Source organism: Durio zibethinus, chromosome 11 (genome assembly GCF_047325235.1).
Source record: "Durio zibethinus cultivar Kanyao isolate XHJ-2024 chromosome 11, ASM4732523v1, whole genome shotgun sequence".
In the NCBI taxonomy this organism is placed as follows: domain Eukaryota; kingdom Viridiplantae; phylum Streptophyta; class Magnoliopsida; order Malvales; family Malvaceae; genus Durio; species Durio zibethinus.
This window is the reverse complement of record NC_143172.1, coordinates 26,518,316-26,540,219: the sequence shown is the minus strand read 5'-3', so window position 1 is coordinate 26,540,219 and position 21,904 is coordinate 26,518,316. Positions and strand designations below refer to the sequence as shown.

Sequence of the window (21,904 nt, the reverse complement as noted above, 5' to 3'; positions counted from 1 at the left end):
GAAGCCTGGTCGGCCTAGAACATTGGGCCTGAAAGGTTAACCAAGCCCAGTTCTATATCCGGATCATACGTTTGAGCAATTGGCCTTTTAGTAGCCAGGATCGATCCCTAAAAATCTCAGTTAAAAAACAAACAGGACAACTCCGGAGTCTGGAACCGGACCCAGAAAACCGACAACATCCAAAAAAAATAACCAAGGAACCAGGAATGGACAGCAGCATTCGCCATGACCCGAACCCGGAATCTGTTCGACCCGATGAACCAGAGCTCGACCTCTACACCATACCAAGCTACTCCAGTAAGTTCCTCCCCAAACCCAAAAAAGAAAAGAAAAAAAAATCCCTTTTCTTTTCGTTAGTTTCTTCTTTTTTTTTGTTCTTCGTAGGTTGGTTTGCTTGGAACGATATTCACGAAACAGAGAGGCAAGCATTGAAGGAATTCTTCGAAGGAAGCTCAATCTCAAGAACCCCCAAAATCTACAAAGAGTACAGGGATTTCATCATCAACAAATACAGGGAAGACCCTACGCGCCGCCTCACATTCACCGAAATCCGCAAATCCCTCATCGGCGACGTCACCTTACTCCACAAGGTCTTCCTCTTCTTGGAAACCTGGGGTTTGATCAACTTCGTGGCCCCGCCTCGATCCCGCGAAGGTCCCGACAACGATGATAGGGTTCGGGTCGAATACGGGGCTCCGAATGGGGTTCGGGTCGTGGCCGCTCCCAATTCGTTGCGACCGCTCTCGGCGCCGGTTGTTAAGGGGAAGAGCGGTGATAATGGGGTTGCGGAGAATGGGGTCAAGTTGCCTCCTCTGGCTTCATATTCAGATGTTTTTGGTGATTTGAAGAGGCTACGTTGTGGTAATTGTGGAGATAATTGCAATTCTGAATATTATGAACATAGTAAGGTAATTCTTTTTTATTTTGTTAAGTTTGTTTTCACATTTAATTTTAGTTTGGAATTATTTTATCTCTGTATTATCCAAAGAATACTGCTTTGTTATGGGGATTTTGTGCTTAATTTGATATAAGGTTTCTCCATGTAAGTGGTTTTGTAGGTGTAATTACATTTTTCTTGTTCTAAATTTTGTCTCTTTTATCAAGTTTTTATTGTTTGGGTTTCTTACTAAATTCATGTGTTTACGCCATAGCTATGTTAGTTGGGGGCCATTGTGGCTGGATGAAGATATTTTTGATCTCTAGGTTTTTGTCATGGTTAATTACATGCTTCAGAAAACTGAAGGCATGTCGTCGACTTGATTGCGGTGCAGGGTTGAGTGATATATGCAGTTTATAGTATTGTAAACTTGGGAATCATTAGTGATGAGTTTCACATCTGTAAGCAATACAACATGTCATGTTGCTTAGTAAGATTAATTAGGTTCTTTGAAAAGGCTTTTTCCTTCCTTTTTTTTTTTTTTTTCTCTGTGTTTTTTAGTAAATTCAAAGTATGACATCTGCAGGATAACTTCATAGTTTGTGTTAAATGCTTCAAAAGTCGAAATTTTGGGGAGAATAAATCTGTGGATGATTTCAAGTTGAAAGATTGCGGTGGGAACAGTGCTATATATGGAGCTGTGTGGACTGAAGAAGAAACTCTACTTCTTTTGGATTCTGTTTTAAAACATGGGGATGACTGGGATCTTGTTGCTCAAAATGTTAAAACCAAGTCTAAACTTGATTGTATTACAAAGCTCATTGAGCTGCCTTTTGGGGAATCTTTGATAGATTCTGCCAAGGGAAGAGGCAATTCAAGTGGACCCAGTATGAACATAAATAGTGCAAAACCAGTTCTTGTTCCTTCATCTGAGCATCGAGAGAATATTATAAACGAGGATCAAGGTTATGATGGCACAAATGAGAATGAACAGAATGGGGATTCTGAGAATCAAGAGCCTCCTTTGAAGAAAAAATGCACCACTTCCACTTCAGATGCTGATAGTTCTCTCATGAAGCAGGTAAGATTCTTTCTTCAGGATTTTATTGCTCACAAATTTCCACCAAGCTGTCTTACCAACACATGATGCCTTCTTTTAATCGATTTGATGCTTTTCTCATTTATTCTAAGTTTGTTGCATATATAAAGACAAGGACTTTAGTAATTAACCATTTCTATTTTTGAATCATTCTTCAACTATTTGTTATGCCTACAAAATTTTGGTTATTATGATTAAAATAGTTCTATTTTTGTAATTACGATGAAATGAATTTTTATGTACTTGTCTGATTTATCATATAATCGATTGTGTTTCCTACAGGTTGCTCTCATCTCAACCGTGGTTGGGCCACAAATCACTGCTGCTGCAGCTGAGGCTGCGGTTGCAGTACTTTCTGATGAAATGTCATGTCCAAGGGAAATATTTGATGGTGATCAGATTGATGTAACTAATGGGTTGCTGTCTCCTACTTTGATTTATCAGCCAGAAAGGTTGTTTAAAAGTTAATATTATTGTTCTTATTTTTCTTTCCTTATGCTTCTTAATTTACTACAATTTTTGCATCATTATGATGTTTTTGAAGTATTCTTTCTCTTACATGTTTTAGGGCTCATAATGATGAAGAGTTGGAGATGAAGGCGAGATCTAGTCCATCAGGTAAGCATTTGAATACAGTTGTGCAAAATGATTTGGCAGTTGACTGAGGAACCTAATTATGGGAGTAAAAGTAGATGTTTTGCTTCTGCTGAATTCTTGCAAGCTTTTTCTTTAGGATCTCTTCGTCTTGGTTTTTTGCTTTGGTTTACCACTTATCACACGAACACGTAGCAATCAGATGTTTTATATTTCCATGGTTTTGATGTGTGCTTTTGATTTGATCTTTTTCATATTTATAGTTGTAGTCTTTCATTCCTAATCATCATTATTGGAAAATATACTTAGTTGCAGAATCTCAAGAGACATCTCAAAAGAAGAATGATGTGCCTCTTCCATTGCGAATTAGAGCAGCTGTTGCAACGGGTCTTGGGGCAGCTGCTGCTCATGCCAAATTATTGGCTGAACAGGAAGAGAGAGAAATTGAACATTTAGTTGCAACCATAATCGAGACGCAAGTGGGTTAAAGTTATCTGTTTCACCGTGTTGTTTACTAAGTGTTTATTATGAGCTATTCGCTTTATCAGTTGCCTAATATTTGTCCTCTCCTTGAATACAGTTGAAGAAATTGCAGTCCAAAATCAAGCATTGTGAAGATGCAGAGCTGCTAATGGAGAAGGAATATGCTGCAATTGAGGAACTCAAAGAGTATATCCTAGGAGAGCGGATTAATATCTTACAACGGACATTTAGTGTAGGTATATCTAAATTGCGAGAACTCAGTTCTGTACAATCAAAAACTGGCAACTTAAGTTAATGTGTGGTATATCAATGTAAAGAAGCAGAACAGATGCGATTAACATAAAAATTTAGGATTTTGAAAGATGCTTCTAGTTACTATTATTATTATTGGAACCTCCTTTCAGATACCAATGCAATTACTTATCTTTCCTTTATTGTTGTTAATTTGAATTAGGGAAATTAAACAACAGCATTTCTAACATTAGTTGCATATACACCAAATAAACAACAGCATGATAAAGATTTATTGCTTCAATGTTTTGGTAGAAATTAAAGTATATTTTCATTTTCCGGTCATGAAATGGTAAATTCTGTGCAAACGTTTCACTGAAGTGGGGATTCTATACCATCTTTCTTGCATTTTTAAATTGAATGAATAACAATCTTTCTTGCATTTATGTAAGTAGTTCAATATGAATTCATCTTCACTCATCAAAATAGAAGAAAAAACCTAATTGCACTTCAATTTATTACCATAACTTATTGAGTAGGAATTAGACATAGACAATAGTTCCTTTTCAGCTTTTTTATTTTGGTTTTGTTCACCTGATGGTAAGTAATGTTACAACTAGTAGCGCAAGCCTATTACTTCTAAATCAACAGCAAGGACTATAAGTTACAGGGTCACCATTAACCAATTGGCTCACTACAGAAGCTTCCATTAATCAGTCTGATTTTGGGTCTGGAGAAGTTAAACCTTTTTGTTTCAGTCCGCTGTTGCTTACTGCAGTCGTGTTCGAAGTCATAAGGCAGTAGTAACAAATAACGCGCGGTTGCAATATTCAAGAAGCTCAGGGCACAGCACTTTAAAACGATATGGGGAGCTTTGAACCAGGATGGCTCCGTCAAGTACTTGTTACCTTGACATGTACTCTTCATGATTGCCTTGCCACATCTTTTAGGGGACAGCATCGGAATGCAACCCACGACAGCCTAAACCACCAATATTTGAAATGGAGTTATGATCAGTTCATCCCAGTCATTGGCATTCTTAAAGTAGCTAATAAATCAAATCAATGATTTAGGCAATGTACCTTTGCATCTTCACTTTGTGACAGTTCCGACTTGACCAGTCCAGGGGTGACAATTGTTATGCCAATATCCGAACCAATCTCACTTCTCAATGTCTCATGAAAGGTTATCAATGCCACCTTGCTTGCCTGAATTGCATTAAGAATACTATAGTAATTTACCAGTCAGTTTACTGATAACAACTGACAACTGAGCAGAGCATTTACGTTATGGAAACTGATAATGGTAAAGGATACCATCAAGCTGAGGAAGCCTTGACTATGATCCTTCCTTTGCCTTTTCTTAAGTGTGGAATGGCAAAATGGGTGCTCTATGCGACTCCCCAGAAATTTACGTCCTGTATAAAAAAATTTACACCCAGCTCAGAATTTTCGTTAGTTTTTGATACAATATAGAGTGTATGTTTTTATATATAATTATATATTACCATAAGATGAGAGAAATCGGAGACGCTTTTAATTTCTTCAAACAAATTTATTCTTGCAATCCCCGCATTATTCACCAAATGATCCACTGTGATCCGTATTTCAACTTCAGACATCAATAGAATGATCCAAAGTGAACCAGATGGAAGCCAATTTCAAAGTTTTTTTGTGAAAGTGAAAAGTACAAAGAACTCACATCGACCAAAATGCTTTACTGCTTCATCAACAAATCTCTTACAGTCTTCTTCCCTGGAAAAATCCGTATGGAAGGTAATAGCGTCTGGAGAGCCAAGACTCCGTACGTTTTCGAGAACTCTGCCCAGATTGTCCTCCCTTATGTCAACTAGGAACAAACGAGCTCTTCTTCTTGCTTATTCGTAAGAGATTTGCTTCAAGAACGAAAAGAAAAAAAAAAGGTTAGTAGACCATTAACCATAACCCATTTGACTATAGGATTGCTTTGAAAGACACAGTTAAGACATTAAAGATTGGCGTAAATTATAAAACCTCCCCGACTCCCGAAGCTGGTCCGAAGATGATTACTACTTTTCCAGCAACGTTTTCACTGCTTGAGAGGCTTTTTATGAAGTAAAGGAACTTGTAAACAAGATAAAGTGGATAAATGAAGAGGAGCATAATGATCATAAATGAAGGCAATACCACACTCATTATATTGTGAATCAGATCCATATCAGCTGCCATTTTTTATGCACCCAAGAAACTCAAAAGACACAGATATGTTGTTGTTGACGATGTATTTTTTTTGTTAGTAACTCTGTTTTTAAAGAGGGCAGGAAGAGAGCTGGCTTTCTTTTACATTTTGAGTTTTTACCCTTAAAAGCAAAATCCTTAACCTAAATAATAACATGAAATCACCATGTTAGAATTGCATATCCTTCTTTTTAAGTTGGTAAAAAAAATTTTCCTTTTTCAGTTTTGGTTAGTCTTTAATTGGTAGCTACCGTCGGGCCGGGTGTTGGGTTACAATAACAATGAATTCATAACTGAAACCTTAATTGAAACCTTTTGAATCCATTTGTGCGGTATAAATTGCTTGTAGATGCAGTGATGGGTACATATCGGATCAGATTGAAACAGATTCGGTTAATTTTTGAAAACCCTTGCCAAGGATCAATTTAAAAACAATACGGATTTCCTTTAATTTGGACACTCTAAAGCCTACTAAATTCAATTGTACTTAATCTGCCACGATCTCTGAGTTCAATTGGCTGCAAAGAAAATTTGGATATGTTTATTGTTGGAAATGGCATCACAACGACTTTTGTCTACTTTACTGACAAAAGTGCCGATTGAAGCACCATTCCAAGACTACAGGAAACAATAGCTTGAACAGATGCTTGTCTCTGTGGCAAGCACTGTTTACAATTGCCTTGGCGAATTTTTCAATGTGGACTCAGCCAGGACAGAGCTCATTTGAACCTGAAAATATTGTGAAATTCTCTTTAAAAAAAATAATAAAAGCAGGTTAATTAGGTGCAGATACAGGAGTCAGTACTGCCGTCGAACTAATTCCTCAGATGATACAGTCACTTGTCTTCAAGGAAGCTCACCAAACCTTGTCCTAGAATAGAGTAATTAGAATTTATGATTATTTCAATGAGTATACTCCAGAGGGTTAATATGGAAGTTCGAAAGCAAAGGGGCAGTAACATTCAAGACTCCAAATATCTTATTTTCATGAATGTGTAAGCTCGCTAGCTGAATGTTTCATTTCCTAACAACTTTGTTTCTGTCATTCAAGCAGTTGATCAAGCTCTACCTTTGACAGGTTTTGATTCATCTCCAAATTGATGACCCCAGGGTACACAATTGTTATTCCAATATCTGATCCAGGTTCAGCCCTTAATGTCTCAAACAAGCTTGTTTGTGTCGCCTTGCTTGCCTGAGACAATGACAAGATAGCATCAAATCCATGAAGCAGAGGATATAAAGCAGTGAAAAGTGGTCATAACTCATAACTCACAGTGTAAAAGGTCAATTTTGGACTAGGAAACCAGCCTGCAGTTTAAGCTCTAACGACTATCTTCCCTTTGGTTTTTCTTACGTGTAGTGGAATTGCAAAATAGGAACAAGATGCTTCGTTGCCCAAAACAAAATCTGTCAGGAATTCATACGTGACAGATGCTAAATAAATGTTTTCAGGAACATAATCCTGTGAAAACGAGACAAACCTGTGCAATTCGTGATGATGCTCCCGTGATAAGTACTACTTTCCCAGGCAGGTTTTCACTGTTTATTATGGTTCATTTCAGGCAATTGAGAAACTTGAAAACAAGGAACGGTGGTAAGAATAAAAGAAGTAAGAGGAAAGTTGTGGGAGGAAGTACAATGTTCCTGACCTTGTGAATAAAATCCTTATTCTTAGTTCCATAGCAGATCAAATGACTACGTTTCTTCTCTCGTGCTTTGTAAAAAAAAAAAAATCCATTTTAGCACAATTTTTTCCCCAAAACCATATACATTGAACTCTTCTTAATCTTCAGGCTCCTCTAATATGGGTAGCTACATATATAAACTCGGAAAACCATTTATGTATATATGCATTAGTTTCCTTAAAAAACCCAACAGTTTTGTTTGTTGACTACAAAAACTAACTGAACATTCAAAAATTCAAAGTAATTCTTTGTTGTCCAGTGGAACAAAAGTATTCCCTTGTCTATTATTGAGGTAAAGCTCCACCCCGCATCATTGCAGTAGCTTGTTTGGCAGGGAGGATAGAAAGGAGAAAAGAAAGGAAAAGCCTTTAATCCGAAAGTTTAAATAGAAAATGTTGTTTTGATGAAACTAGCTAGTCATATTCAATCTCCGAAGGCAGACTGCTGAGACAGGGATTTCCTTCCGAATTTAAGATACCCCGGCTATGCGTTTTTATCCAAAGCCCTTCGTCTATGGACGATCAGCCAGTAGCAAGTCCAGTCCCATAGCTCAGGACAAAGTATCTTTACCAGAAACAATGGCCTCATCCAGAATGGCTCTGTCAGGTACATATCTCCACGGCAAGTGCTTTCAACAATTGCCTTGGCACAGTCATCCGTTGGCTCGTTTTTTAGGTACTGGAGAATCAAGTTCAAAGTAATGAGAAAGATGCTAGCTTGTGAGAAAATATTTAGAGCTAGGTCTTAATTTCCATACAAAAAGTATTAGATCATTCATGCACTTTAACAGATTCGAAAACCCATCAGATATATAATTGTTCGTGGGACTGTGTTCCTGTTATCTCGTACATATCTCGATTCTCGAATTACTTCCTTCAGGCCTTACCTTAGCTGGACGAAACCGTTGGGTCATTTCTGACTCAACAAAACCAGGAGTAACAATGGTTATGCCAATTTCTGGACATTCAATCCTCAATGACTCGTATAAACCTATTTGAGCTGCCTTGCTTGCCTGAAGCCATTGCAATATTTACGAAGTGATCAGTTAAGCAAATAAAAATTTGTAACCTGATTCAACATGTAGAGTACAAAACAGAAGCAACTTCTTTACACTGTAGATTGTAGCTCCTGGAGGGTAGAGCCATCCAGCAGCTGAAGATATCACAATAATCTTCCCTTTGCTTTTTCTTAGGTATGGAACTGCAAAATGGGTACCATACACTGAACCCCAAAAATTTATGTCCTGCAATGAAACAAATTTTCAACTGGAAAGGTGTTGGCCTGAATTCAATCTGGTCCATTATGGCCAGCTGGAAATGTACTAAATTTTGCTAATTCATAAATCATGATGATCGCTTAAACAATTAGCCAGGTGAAAATACAGTGGATAATACAAATTTTCCGAGTCTCATCATATTGATGAATTTTGCTAATTAAACATATTCATGTGATCAAAGGATTCAAAGCTAAATGCAGTCTCTTCTCCAAATTACTCCTGAAGACAAGTTACAAGGGGATACCATAATAGGGACCAAATCAGATATATTGCTGGTTTCTTTAAAAAATGTCCCGTGAGCAACCCCAGCATTGTTCACCAGATGATCCACTGTTAAATTACGTAATATGGAACCAATCAGTTAAAAAAATCAGGCCTGAATTTCAATCAAAAGCTATGAACATAAAACTAATTAAGCAGAGATATGGTTTACACTGCCCGAAGTGGTTCACTGTCATGTCAACAAATCGCTTACAATCCTCGATCTTGGATACATCTGCAGTGATCACAATTACATCAGGGGACCCCAACTGTCTGGCTTTATCAGCTACTTTTTGAAGACGATCTGTTCTTCTGGCTACGAGGGATAGACGAGCTCCCCTTCTAGCATACTCATAAGCAAGATGCTGCAAAAATCGTGAATAAGGGTTGATTGTATGACACTATAACTCCATAGATACATGTTAATCTATATATGAACATTGAGTGGAGAAGATGGTAGTCTTCAGGGTACAAACCTCACCAATGCCCGAAGATGACCCCGTGATGAGTACTACTTTACCTGCAACGTTTTCTTTGAACACAAACCTTTGAGTGGAAAAAAGAAGCTTCAAAACAAGGAATGGTGGTAAGATGAAAAGAAGTGCAATTACAAATAGAGGGGGAAAGACAATGTTCAATAACTTGTTGATTTCCATAGCGCCTACGACCCCAAGAACAGTTCGGAAATGGTGGTATCTCTTACGACCACAAGATAATTAATAATTTTTGGATCCAAATCTTCCTTGTTAACCTTAATATCTAATGCACGATTTTGGTGAGAAACGGTTCATCGATCTCTTCCGAATTTGGTGCATAAAAAGTTATTTAAAAAAAAAAAAAAAAAAAGGAAACTGGATATGCCAGTTTATGTGGTGTTAACACGGCATTGATGTGGTTATCTATTAGCCATTTTTTTTTGTTAAATTTTTTTGGTTAAAATATATCATTAGTGATCCAGTTATATGAATATTTTAAAAATGCTCATTTAAATATTAAAATTTTTAATTTAGTCATTTAATTTTAAGTAAATTTTTTGGGTATTTTTTTAATTTAATAACTTAATTTTGAGTAATTTTTTCTGTTATTTAATTTTTATTATAAAATAATAATATATTGATATGATAATACCATATCAACTGTCAAATAATATTATTATGTCATCTAAGTATTAATATAGATTATTAACAATTAAAGTGATAAATGATATGATAATGTCACATAATATCTAATAATTGATGTAATATTATCATGTCAATACCTGATTAAAGATTAATTAAAGGATGAGTGACTAGAAAAAACATCACAATTTTGGCACTCGTTCATTGTCCTAGTAAACTTCTTAGACAATTTATGCCAAATGAGGTGATTGAGGATTCACTAGTGTTTTCAAATCACGTGCAACTATACATCATCGTTAATCCTCTCTCTAGCTACGGTAATGGATACCAAATGCATTTGTATAAGTAGAAAACTCCAGCAGATGCAAACTAAAAAGAAAATACTAAAGAAATAGAGGAGGAAGCAAAACAAAAGGCCAGTTCTTTTCCCTGGAATCAAATTCTGTCAAACATATATATTATATATAGAGAGAGATTTCTAATTACAAAGTACCAAATTTAACACCTGAGTTCTCGAATTAAAATTCCATAAGCCATACATAGTTTGATAAAACTGACAGGCCTTCAATAATTAAACCCAGAGAATGGCTAAAATTGATCTTGAACAAACGTTCTTCAATTCGAGTATTGTTCTTGCCAACTAAGATGTTTTCTTTGAAGATGGAGGTTTGGCAGGCAATTTTAAACGGCAACACCACTCTTGTAGCTCAGGGCAAACCATCTTTAACAACAATCCCAGGCTATACCAAGATGGCTCTGTCAAATACCTATCTCCACGGCAACCACTTGCTACATTTGCCTTTGCACACCCTTGTTCACCGGGTATGAAACCATATTGTATCTACCCAACAAATCGCATTCCAAAAGATCATTAAGAAACAATCGAGTCAACAGAATGGTAAGACAAAAAAGGGAAAGATTCGAAAATATGGTAATCTCAAGTACTATATTATGATATAACACAAAAATAATATAAATAAAAGATTAAAAAAATAACACTGTTTAAAATTTTAACAAAAATTATAAATAAATTTAATAAAATAAAATATATTTTTTATATTTTTTATATCGACATAAATTATTATAAGTAATTTTCGTATAAAACATTGAATGAATTGTAGCATTGTTCTAAGGTAAAAATATAATTTGAGTTACAAATGGTGCAAAAGTTAATATATATATATATATATATATATATATATATGCAACTGAGGATATGAGACTTACAACAATATTACATTTACAAAAAAGAAAAAAAAAAGAAGGTAATCTAGATGAAGAATTACTCATTAATATTAATTATGAAATACTAATAGATATGAACTGTTGGCTTTGGTTTCAATTATGAAACTCAAGTTTAACTGGATAACCAGGTAAGGGGAGGAAAGTTAAAGCAAAAGGAAATTTTGAGGAAAGTTATTCTTTATCTTTACGACGAAGAATAAATGACATGATGTTGACGTAATTCGCAAAGAAAGAATGACCACTAAAAAATTTGAGGTTTGAGTGAGGCCGCGCGATACTAAAATCCAAACAATTCCCAGAGAAAGAATGGGCATTGTGTTTAAAACTAGAGCTGGGAAAGAAACTAACCATAATAGGAGCAAATTCAGAATTGTGGGTTACATCTTCAAACATGCTAAGTTTAATAATAGAAGCATTGCTCACCAAGTGATCCACTGTTGCATAAAATTAAGCCATGAAATTAGAATCTTAATGGCTGCATATATATATATATATATATATATATATATTGAGATGTGGTAATTAAGTTAAAGCTAGATAATCATTTACCATTACAGCTCTGAAATTAGTCATGTCTGGAGGTGCATCTTCAAACATGCAGAATGAATTGATTCCAGCATTATTTACCAGATGGTCCACTGTATCCATCATGCCATGACTTATTAAAATGTTGACAATTTTGTGAACAATTGTTAAACGAAAAGAAGATGGTTTTATGTATTAAAGTTTTGCACTTACGTCTGCCAAAATGATTCAAAGTTTCCTCAACACGTCGCTTTCAGTCATCAAGTTTTGAAACATCTGCACGAATCGTAATAACCTCTGGAGAGCCCAAATCACGTGCTCTATCAGCAACTTCTTGCAGTGATTTCTCTCTTCGTGCTATGAGAGCTAAGCGGGCTCCTCTTCTACCATACTCGTACGCCAAAAGCTGCAAGATCACAAAGAATACAACTTTTCTCATTACATAATCAACTTTTCTTCTTCCAGCAATTTAAGTTTTGTCTCGTGAAATTGAGAAATCATGATGTAAATTACTTCCCCAATGCCTGAAGAAGCACCCGTTATGATGACAACTTTTCCATCAAGTTTTTCACTTAAAATGGAGCTGAGGATGGAAAGAAAGAATTTAAAGAGATAAAATGGTGGTAAGAGAAGGCATAAAGAGAAGAAGGTGAAGGAAGGAGCTACGAGGTTCAGGAACTTGTGAAAAAGATCCATGGTCTGGTCTGGTCTGGTTGGTCTGGTTTGCTACACCTACAGAGAATAGAGAGTTGGAGAATCAATGTTATATCACACGGTGTAGTTATAGCCAAATAGCCATCCAAGGTTGCATGGCAAGGGATTGACACGTACATTAGGCAAACAAAAAATGGCATTTACATTTGTCGATCTGTCTCCTCTCTCTCTTGCTGGCTGTTTCCCAAGGTACTTTGCTTTATGACTAAGCAGCTTGCCAGAAATTGAAAAGATATATAATCTGCTGTGTATATATGCCATCTTCACCGATTGCAAGTTCGATCAAATTAACCAGACAAAAAATTCTAGATCCTAGTCTGCTTTATACGTATGCAGGCCAAAGTAAACCGAATACAGATGTGATATATTATTATCCATCTGCCTTGATAATTTTGTGTTGGGCCTCAACATGGCCAGTTAGGGCTGGCCTTGAGTTGGCCAGTTGGGCTGTCTCCTGTGTGCAACATGCAAGAGACTGTCTGCGCTAGCTTGATCAAGGTTAGAATTTATATTTATTAAATAAATAATACTAAGTTATTACATTTATTGAGTAATATAATACACACGTGTCAACAATTTAGACTGTTGACATAGCGTTAAATTTTTAATTGGAGTGATGAAAAATCAATTATTGAGAGGCTCAAATACTAAAAAAATATATATATAATACTCCATTATTGTCTTTTTATAAACTCTGGTGTAACAGTGCTAATCCCTGGAGCCAAAAGGCTACCTTATCCACCATATCTAATGCCTTAATTAATAGGTGCAATTACTTGCAGCCTGCAATTAAACACTTCAGTAATTATTCTTTCCATAAAAAAGAAAGCAATTCTATTCAAACAAAAGATATGGACGGTGCAACTTTTTAACTTGTCCAGCCAGCTTTGGTGATTTTGTGGCCCTAAGTGTTTTCATTCCCATGGAAATTTCATGGCTTCCTTTCCAATAATTTTTTAATCACTTTCATATTCAATTTTAATAGTACTTGAATTTTAAGGTCTCAATCCCATATATAGTTTATTAAAGTACAAATGATCAGAGACCAATCTCTTTTCAAAACCGTAATAATGTTTGGATCGAGTTCATGTGAATGAAAAACTATACTGGTAACAAAGCTCTCTGTGGTACAAGAGATCAGGAAACAAAAACCAGCAGCAGTCCAGTAAGTTACAGAAAGAAACTAGATCTTGGAAGTTCTTATAAGTTACTTAAATACTAAACAGGATAGCTAATATAGCTTGTAATGGTTCCAGGTATACTATATAAAAATTTGCATAATAATTCCCTTTCCCTCATTCACTGCTACTGATTAAGCAGTAATCTAGCTTCAAGCCTCCTTTGCCTATTGACCCTTGCAATGAAATCATCAGCTCTTTTCTTCAATTCCTGATCAGTAGGCAAAACATGCTCATGTTCTCCCTCTAAATCATTTTTTTCCTTCTTTACGTGTATAATTTCCTCAACCAGTCTTCCTGTTACCGATACCTGGCAACTCCTCTTCACGTTTTCTTCAAAAGGTTTGGTTTTCTTCTCTTTCTTCACTTCCAGGGTCGAAGAATTTCGAAGGCTTCGACTTTGATAAACGTACTCATCATAGTACATATCCCCAGAAAGGGAAGAACCTGAAGCAAAAAATTTGGATTCGCCAATGAGAATAACAACAATAAGGTTGCCTATAAGGAACAAAAGTTTGGGGCTGTATAAGATTGAACCCATTTTGGGGAGAGAGTTGAAGAGAAAATCCTTCATTGAGGAAAACAAGTAGGGAAGCCAAAAAGGGCTGGAACAGAACATACTACAAGTAAATGCTATGAATGTACACAGGAAAATTTTGTCCAGAAGCTGCTGTTTCTTGGACTTCTTGGATTTCTTGATAGCTTCGAACTTTTCCATCAGGATTGGATCCATTTTCTATTTGTACGAGAAGGGTTAATGGGAGTTTAAAGGGAGTATTAACAATTTAGCATTACAATAAAAAGAGCTCACTTCATCATCTGGTTAGAGAACCAGGTCCAGAGGAAAGTTTAAAAGAACTTGAGGTAGATTTCCATCTGACTGACCCTAAAGCATTACAATCACAGGCTTATATAGTTGGGGAAAAGGTGGTAAACTTCGGTAAGATTTCCACATGTTGCTTTCTTTTTCCTTTTTATAATGGGAAGATTGCTTTTTGAAAAGCCATGGGAGATTTATTAATGTTCATTGGCAACTTTTTTTGCTAGGGTAGCTCTACTTTTCCCCTACCAATTGATGATTTTGAATCGTTCACACTCTTAAATTCTTAGAATAGAAGGAAATCTGGCATTCGCTTAATTGATTCTACCATGTGTCAGTCACCTGAATATGATTAAAAGGCACATTTGCTATAGTTTCTTATTTCATTTAAACTTCTTAAGGCATATATGCAGTGCCGCATTAAAGAAGAACCCCACTTAAAAAGCATTCATGCTTTCTTTTTCATTCTGGCAGGCTCACTAGAAGTTCTTTAGCTTTTCCTTCAATAATTCTATTAGTAGATGGTACTTTGTCCACTAGAACTGTGAAGCGAAGCTGGTGTAGGACGTGGGAAGTGGGGCATACATACTAAAAGATGGGGGCGTGTTTGGATATTCTATAAAGAAGAGAAATGGCTTGCAATCTGATATAGAATTACTAAATTCTTGCTCTGCCATTCTGGATCAGCTGAATCTGAAAAATGGATAAGATTTGCTACACGGAAAAACTGGTGCTTAATTTGCTAATAACAGTTCTCAGAATACTATAAAATTGATTCCTTGATCTTCTTTTTAATGTCACTTTACAGGTGAAAAATCCTACTTTAATTGATTCTTTAAACTTTGGGAAACGGTTTATTTTTTTATCAAACGATATACCATGGATTCATGAATGATTTGAAACTATACGAAGCAATTCAGCAGAGTTGAAAGATTAAAATTGTAACTACATATAACAAGGCGTATGCATTTCTTCCAAGGGCATCGGCTTAATTGTTGCGCCTGAAGCAATAATCACAACAATACAGAAGCAATAGACAACAATCAATAATCAAATACGCAGGAAAAATAAAGCACACCAAGATTTACGTGGAAAACCCTCCAGTGTAGAGGGAAAAAACCACGGGCCGCCAGAAAAATCTTCACTATCAAATAATAGTTATACAAAGTTCTTCTCTAGCTAAAACTAGAGCTAATCAACCACTAGAGAAACAATTGGAGAAATCTCACCAAATAAGTGACTCAACAAATACACCCTGGATCTGTTCCTAGAGAGCTTCAAACCCGATCTTCACCATTCAGAATGTAAAACTCTGAATCATAAACCTCCTGACAAGGTTCCAACTCAATCGGACCACGGATCGACTTCCGTTCAACCAACTCTCCCTTCTCCTTTTTCTCTCTCTGCTTTTCTTGGCTTTTCTTCTTTCTCTGCTTGGTTTTCGACACACACACAAAACAACCCCACCTCTTTTTTATTAAGTAGCTAGGGCTCTGTGTAAAATAAAAGATCAAGGCCCATGGCCTTTACTTGGTCCAAAACCACTTACATGGGACTGGACCCCATTTTCCTAACAATCTCCCCCTCCAGCCCCATTAGGAGGAGATTCATCACCATAGCAGTTTCATTTGGAACTTACCTTGGCCAGGGAACTCATTCCGGCCAAGTTACTACAAAGCTCAAGCTTTTCCCTGGGAAATATCTTAGTCAACATATCTGCCACATTTTTATCAGTATGGACTTTCTTCAATAGCATCTGCTGTTCTTCAATCACTGAACGTAACCAATGATATCTAACATCAATGTGCTTTGTTCTAGCATGGTACATGGTATTCTTACTCAAATCTAAAGCACTCTGGCTATCACAAAATACCACATACTCTTTCTGATTCAACCCTAATTCAAGAAGAAAACGTTTCATCCAAAGCATTTCTTTACATGCTTCAGTTGCTGCAATATACTCAGCCTTTGTAGTTGACAAAGCAACACACTTCTGCAACTTAGATTGCCAAGATACAGCTCCTCCTGCAAAAGTAAACAAATACCCTGAAGTAGATTTCCTACCATCAAGATCGCCTGCCATGTCAGCATCAGTAAACCCTTCTAGAACTGGTTGTGAAACTCCATAAGTCAAACACATTTTTGAGGTACCCCTCAAATATCTAAAAATCCATTTCACTGCTTCCGAGTGAACCTTCCCTGGATTAGAAAGAAATCTGCTCACTACACCAACTGCATGAGCAATGTCAGGCCTTGTACAAACCATAAGATACATTAAAGAACCGACTGCAGAAGAATAAGGAATACTAGACATAGCTAGTTGCTCTTCCTTAGACACTGGACAAGATTTCTTACTTAGGTGAAAATGGTTGGCAAGTGAACTGCTAACTGATTTAGCATGTTGCATGTTGAATCTACCAAGCACTCGTTCAACATACTTTTCCTGTGACAACCACAGCTTTCCAGCTCTCCTATCCCGGATAATGTCCATACCAAGAATCTGCTTTGCTGGACCTAAATCTTTCATATCAAAAGACTTAGACAATTGTTCTTTCAACCTGCAAACCATACTAGCATCTTGTCCTACAATCAACATATCATCAACATATAATAATAGGATAATGAAGTTACCATTAGAGAATTGTTTAACATACACACAAGAATCCGCTGCTGTTCTTTTATAGCTATGACTCACCATAAAAGAATCAAACTTCTTGTACCACTGTCGTGGAGCTTGTTTCAAGCCATACAAGCTTTTCTTCAATTTGCAAACTAAGTGCTCTTTCCCTTTCACTTCAAAACCCTCAGGCTGATTCATATAAATGTTCTCCTGCAAATCACCATGCAAAAATGCAGTTTTAACATCAAGTTGCTCAAGTTCAAGATTCAAACTAGCTGTCAATCCCAGTACCACTCGAATAGAACTCATTTTTACAACTGGAGCAAAAATCTCATCAAAATCGATGCCTGGTTTTTGAGAAAAACCTTTTACTACCAATCGAGCTTTGTACCTCACTAGTTTGTCACCATCCTTTTTCAACTTGAACACCCATTTATTCTTTAATGGCCTCTTTCCTGTTGGAAGTTTAACAAGATCATAAGTACCATTCTTTCGCAATGACTCCATCTCTTCTTTCATTGCTTTTAACCAGTGCTCTCTATCCGGAGTAGCCTGCACATCTTGAAAGCTTTCTGGCTCCCCTTCACTGGTAACTAAAATAAAATCTGAACTTGGATACCTGGTAGATGGCCTGCGCTCTCTAGTAGATCTCCTGAGCTGAGACTCTACATCACTTGATGCTGAAGGTAGCTCCCCCTGCTCAACACTCTCAGGTAGAGATGATTGCTCCCCCTGCTCAAAACTAATAGCATCTGGCTCATCACCAACTATGGCTGGCTCATTCATATCCCCAAGTTCTGTTTCTGGCTCATTTTCACCATCTGTGGCTCTTTCCTGTGAAATCCCTGTCGGTGTTGAAACATCACACTCAACAGTAACTCGTGTAGTCTTCTCATTTTTCTCAAGGTCTGCTATGGTTTCTTTTTCATGAAAGACCACATCTCTGCTTCTGACTGTCTTTCTCTTTACTGGATCCCATACCCTGTAGCCAAATTCCTCATCACCATATCCTACAAACACACACTGTGTAGCTTTACTATCAAGCTTTGACCTCTGCTCTTTTGGTACATGCATGAATGCTTTACACCCAAAAACTTTTAAGTGAGAGTATGAAGCATCTTTTCCTGTCCACACTCTTTCTGGAATGTCAAAGCCCAAAGGAACTGATGGTGACCTGTTAAGTAAATAACAAGCTGTGTTGACTGCTTCACCCCAGAATGGCTTTGGTAATTTTGCCATCCTCAACATACATCTGACTTTTTCCACAATGGTGCGATTCATTCTTTCAGCTATACCATTATGCTGCGGTGTTCCAGGTTCTGTCCTCTCATGCCTGATCCCATGCTTTGAGCAATACTCTTCAAAGCTTTTAGATGTGTATTCCCCACCATTATCAGTTCGAATACACTTTAAGGGTAACCCTGTCATCCTTTCAACCATGGCATGAAATTTTTGAAAATACTGCAGTACCTGACTTTTATATTTCAACATATACACCCAAGTCTTACGTGAAGCATCATCAATAAAAGTAACAAAATATCTGCTACCACCTAATGACTCAACCTCAATGGGACCACATACATCAGAATAAATTAATTCCAATCTATTTTCTTTTCTCTGAGAACTTTTACGAAAAGAAACTCTATGATGCTTACCAAACAAACAATAATCACATGAATCGAGAGACATACCTTTGGTCAAGGGAATGAGAGAGTGCCTTGCCAAAACCTGTAACCCTTTTTCACTCATGTGTGCCAGCCTCCTGTGCCACAAGTTTGCTGAAGCATCATTTTCAACGGTATTTACCTGGTTACCGTTCAATTGCATCCATGTCTTATACATTGTGCAGCATAGTTTTCCCCTTGCAACTACCATAGATCCTTTGAGAAGCTTCCACTGTCCATTCTTTTGTCGGCTTTCATATCCCTCCTTATCAAGGACATTAATAGCAAGCAAGTTCATTCTCATATCTGGAATGTGTCTGACATCCCTTAAAGTCAACATGCAGCCTGTACTAGTTTGTACACCAATATCACCAATCCCAACAATCTGCGACACACTCTTGTTTCCCATCTTGGTACAACCAAAGTCTCCTACTTTGTAAGTTGTAAACAACTCTCTCTTAGGAACACAATGATATGCCGCTCCTGTGTCAACTATCCACTCAATGTCGGGATCACTAACATGATTACAATCACCATGTGTACAAATCAAAGTAACTGAATCACTATCTGAATTCACTGCTGCAACATTGCCATCATCTGAACTCTTGCCTTTCTCATCTTTTCGCTCTTGCTTCAAGATTCTACAATTTCGTTTTATATGACCAGCCTTACCACAATGGAAACACTTCACTTTACCTCTAAACTTAGATTTATGTTTAGACTTACAAGTTGCAATCTTTTTAACAAGCATAACTTTATTCATACCTGTTTTTCTCTCATACAATGCTGCCAATTTTTCCCAAACAATGTGAGCATCCGATTCCTGCGCTACATGATGGAACACGCTGATATCAACCCATTTTCTGATTGTAGCCAGCGTCTTTCTACCTAGCTTCTTCCAGCTTTCATCTTTCATATCTGCTGGTTTAGCCGAATCACCCAATACTGGCTCATACAAATCTTTGCAGTATAGATGATCCTCCATCATAGGCTTCCAAATTGAATAATTTGATGCTGTCAATTTTATCATGGAACCTGTATCACCTTCCATGATCTCAAACAGAATTTACTTCTATCCTGGGTTGCTTCTGTATCGATGTCTCAAAATAACCCTCGCTCTGATACCACTTGTTGCGCCTGAAGCAATAATCACAACAATACAGAAGCAATAGACAACAATCAATAATCAAATACGCAGGAAAAATAAAGCACACCAAGATTTACGTGGAAAACCCTCCAGTGTAGAGGGAAAAAACCACGGGCCGCCAGAAAAATCTTCACTATCAAATAATAGTTATACAAAGTTCTTCTCTAGCTAAAACTAGAGCTAATCAACCACTAGAGAAACAATTGGAGAAATCTCACCAAATAAGTGACTCAACAAATACACCCTGGATCTGTTCCTAGAGAGCTTCAAACCCGATCTTCACCATTCAGAATGTAAAACTCTGAATCATAAACCTCCTGACAAGGTTCCAACTCAATCGGACCACGGATCGACTTCCGTTCAACAAACTCTCCCTTCTCCTTTTTCTCTCTCTGCTTTTCTTGGCTTTTCTTCTTTCTCTGCTTGGTTTTCGACACACACACAAAACAACCCCACCTCTTTTTTATTAAGTAGCTAGGGCTCTGTGTAAAATAAAAGATCAAGGCCCATGGCCTTTACTTGGTCCAAAACCACTTACATGAGACTGGACCCCATTTTCCTAACAATAATAACCTGCTATATATTTATAATCTTGTGCTCAGGGAGGTGAGAACTATGGGAAATCTCAATTAACCTGTTCGGCTTTGTATTCATGCTTGGCAACATCAAGAGCATGCCCATGGTATTCCGGACAGTAATTGAATTGATTCTTGGAAATTTTTTATAGCAATAATTCGATTAGAAGAGTAAGTAAACAAGCTACTTGGACCAAGTGTCCAAGCTTACCACTCTTTTCAGTTATAGAGCAACTTTATTAGGTATTGTAAAGTGGCAAGGCCTGCTAGATTTATGTGGGGGAGTTTCCTTTTGGTGTCGATTTTGACAGGCTAATCAAAGCATTATTGATGTTGACTTTCGAACTAGTCTTCTGCCGTTTTCACAATCCTTTCCTTTACTGTCTCAAGACCATTTGCCAAAGCTGCCTCATAAGATTGAGAAAAAGAGTTCTGACTCCTTCTGGCGAAGGATCCAGATGCCTCAAACCTGTAAGTACAAGACTACCAAGAGAAAGAGAAAGCATCCCATGAGTTGATGATAATAAATTTCTTGCATATGAGATCAAGCCACTGTTGGTTAGAAACAAACTGATGATCTACATGGTTTCCTTGGCACCAGTATTTTGATTACTTCAATTTGGCCTAAAAAAGGGAGACATGACTCATTGTTCAACACAGATTTCTACTAATTATTTATTAATTAGTTGGAACGAGGTGCATTGACAGGTGAAAGTGGCTTTATGTTTAATAATATAATACAATAACAAACCAAACCAATTAAGATTTCTTGTAGTGGTAGTGTGGGGAATAGATGAAACTTAAAGATAATGAGCCAAAAGGAAATACTAATTTTTTCTGAAAGTTTAGGAATGCTTTTAAGTGCATGCTGTTGCCGATTTTTATGGGAAAACCCTTCAAAGTCGGCCAAGTGTTTGCTTTTGAAGACATTGAAACACATCATGGACGTCGATCGATTCATGCATGCCAAGAGGTGCACGAATGCATGCCTGTACGATTATGTACAGTTAAGTACAAGGATTTATACAATACTTGATTAGTAGTTAATTTATGAGTAGAAACTAAAAAAGAAAGAGATAGGCTAACGGTTCTATATGAAAGAAATGGCCAAATGTGGGAATTTACAGGCTGAAAGCCATTGTTGTTGATATGAAGGCAGTAGATCTAGTTCACGTTTAAGCACGTGGGATTTGGGAAAATGGCTTACCAGATGTAGATCTTCAACTTAATTTTCTGACAGAGCGTGTATAGATATGCAACTTGATATGACGATCTTTCCTGTTGGTTTGTTCATGTCGATTTTGGTCTCGAAGTTCTTGTTTTCACCACGCTTAGAAAACTTCATGACACTTTGATTGTCACTTTGATTCTTCCTTACTGAAGCAGCATTTCTATATGATCCAAATGTGATGCAAAAACTCAAATTATGAAGATGATGAACTCACAGGCAAATTCATTGGACCAAAGGAAGTTAGGGGTGGCGTGTGACAGGCTGAACCTTGTAAATCGAATTCCCAATGGGAACCATGATTTTATGGGGCCCAACAATACCTATAACTTGTAAGTTTAACCTTCC

The 21,904-nt window shown here is 37.0% G+C and overlaps 4 protein-coding genes and 2 pseudogenes across 9 annotated transcripts; 1 reads left to right on the top strand and 5 right to left on the bottom strand.

Annotated features, from left to right (window-relative positions):
- The first annotated feature begins 97 nt into the window (after window positions 1-97).
- Window positions 98-3,487, top strand: LOC111289618 (SWI/SNF complex subunit SWI3A-like). Of its 4 annotated transcripts, none has more exons than XM_022880813.2 (7): window positions 98-297; window positions 385-908; window positions 1,464-1,958; window positions 2,259-2,428; window positions 2,545-2,594; window positions 2,880-3,049; window positions 3,151-3,487. In XM_022880813.2, the coding sequence occupies exons 1-7, from the start codon at window positions 207-209 to the stop codon at window positions 3,346-3,348; spliced, it is 1,698 nt and encodes a 565-aa protein (XP_022736548.2). In that variant the 5' UTR covers window positions 98-206; the 3' UTR covers window positions 3,349-3,487. The 4 variants fall into 4 exon arrangements, with proteins under 4 accessions (XP_022736548.2, XP_089624651.1, XP_022736549.2 ...); XM_022880814.2 differs by having other exon boundaries at window positions 116-297; window positions 2,886-3,049; XM_089768525.1 differs by having other exon boundaries at window positions 115-908; window positions 2,886-3,049.
- Window positions 3,488-4,074: 587 nt separating this feature from the next.
- Window positions 4,075-5,610, bottom strand: LOC149516235 (11-beta-hydroxysteroid dehydrogenase A-like; annotated as a pseudogene). The gene is made up of 6 exons (XR_016346663.1): window positions 5,297-5,610; window positions 4,986-5,178; window positions 4,792-4,877; window positions 4,571-4,701; window positions 4,367-4,492; window positions 4,075-4,265 (listed from the first exon to the last, which is right to left on the bottom strand). The product of XR_016346663.1 is annotated as an 11-beta-hydroxysteroid dehydrogenase A-like (transcript).
- A 62-nt stretch (window positions 5,611-5,672) lies between these two features.
- Window positions 5,673-7,224, bottom strand: LOC111290332 (11-beta-hydroxysteroid dehydrogenase A-like; the record flags this gene model as incomplete). The annotated part of the gene is made up of 3 exons (XM_089768749.1): window positions 5,673-6,692; window positions 6,774-6,808; window positions 7,065-7,224. Coding segments are annotated over 3 exons (345 nt in total), but the record flags the coding sequence as incomplete, so codon positions are not given.
- Window positions 7,225-7,321: 97 nt separating this feature from the next.
- LOC111290632 (11-beta-hydroxysteroid dehydrogenase-like 4A) lies at window positions 7,322-9,560 on the bottom strand. The gene is made up of 6 exons (XM_022882026.2): window positions 9,199-9,560; window positions 8,895-9,087; window positions 8,706-8,791; window positions 8,297-8,428; window positions 8,072-8,197; window positions 7,322-7,863 (listed from the first exon to the last, which is right to left on the bottom strand). Exons 1-6 carry the CDS (start codon window positions 9,376-9,378, stop codon window positions 7,669-7,671), a joined length of 912 nt encoding a protein of 303 aa, XP_022737761.2. The 5' UTR covers window positions 9,379-9,560; the 3' UTR covers window positions 7,322-7,668.
- A 683-nt stretch (window positions 9,561-10,243) lies between these two features.
- Window positions 10,244-12,691, bottom strand: LOC111290331 (11-beta-hydroxysteroid dehydrogenase A-like; annotated as a pseudogene). The gene is made up of 4 exons (XR_016346599.1): window positions 12,124-12,691; window positions 11,824-12,016; window positions 11,635-11,723; window positions 10,244-10,681 (listed from the first exon to the last, which is right to left on the bottom strand). The product of XR_016346599.1 is annotated as an 11-beta-hydroxysteroid dehydrogenase A-like (transcript).
- Window positions 12,692-13,408: 717 nt separating this feature from the next.
- On the bottom strand, window positions 13,409-14,384 carry LOC149516234 (uncharacterized). The gene is made up of 2 exons (XM_089768523.1): window positions 14,124-14,384; window positions 13,409-13,949 (listed from the first exon to the last, which is right to left on the bottom strand). Exons 1-2 carry the CDS (start codon window positions 14,233-14,235, stop codon window positions 13,630-13,632), a joined length of 432 nt encoding a protein of 143 aa, XP_089624649.1. The 5' UTR covers window positions 14,236-14,384; the 3' UTR covers window positions 13,409-13,629.
- Between the last annotated feature and the right edge of the window lie 7,520 nt (window positions 14,385-21,904).

Excerpts from the sequence above, each read along its gene's own strand:
- LOC111289618 (XM_089768524.1), top strand. The coding sequence starts at position 207 with ATGGACAGCAGCATTCGCCATGACCCGAACCCGGAATCTGTTCGACCC. Across the intron at positions 1,959-2,258 it reads ATAGTTCTCTCATGAAGCAG|GTTGCTCTCATCTCAACCGT; the intron begins GTAAGATTCTTT and ends TGTTTCCTACAG. Across the intron at positions 2,429-2,544 it reads TTGATTTATCAGCCAGAAAG|GGCTCATAATGATGAAGAGT; the intron begins GTTGTTTAAAAG and ends TACATGTTTTAG.
- LOC111290632 (XM_022882026.2), bottom strand. The coding sequence starts at position 9,378 with ATGGAAATCAACAAGTTATTGAACATTGTCTTTCCCCCTCTATTTGTA. Across the intron at positions 9,088-9,198 it reads CATCTTCGGGCATTGGTGAG|CATCTTGCTTATGAGTATGC; the intron begins GTTTGTACCCTG and ends CGATTTTTGCAG. Across the intron at positions 8,429-8,705 it reads CTGATTTGGTCCCTATTATG|GACATAAATTTTTGGGGTTC; the intron begins GTATCCCCTTGT and ends GTTTCATTGCAG.
- LOC149516234 (XM_089768523.1), bottom strand. The coding sequence starts at position 14,235 with ATGGATCCAATCCTGATGGAAAAGTTCGAAGCTATCAAGAAATCCAAG. Across the intron at positions 13,950-14,123 it reads ATTCATAGCATTTACTTGTA|GTTCTTCCCTTTCTGGGGAT; the intron begins GTATGTTCTGTT and ends TTTTTGCTTCAG.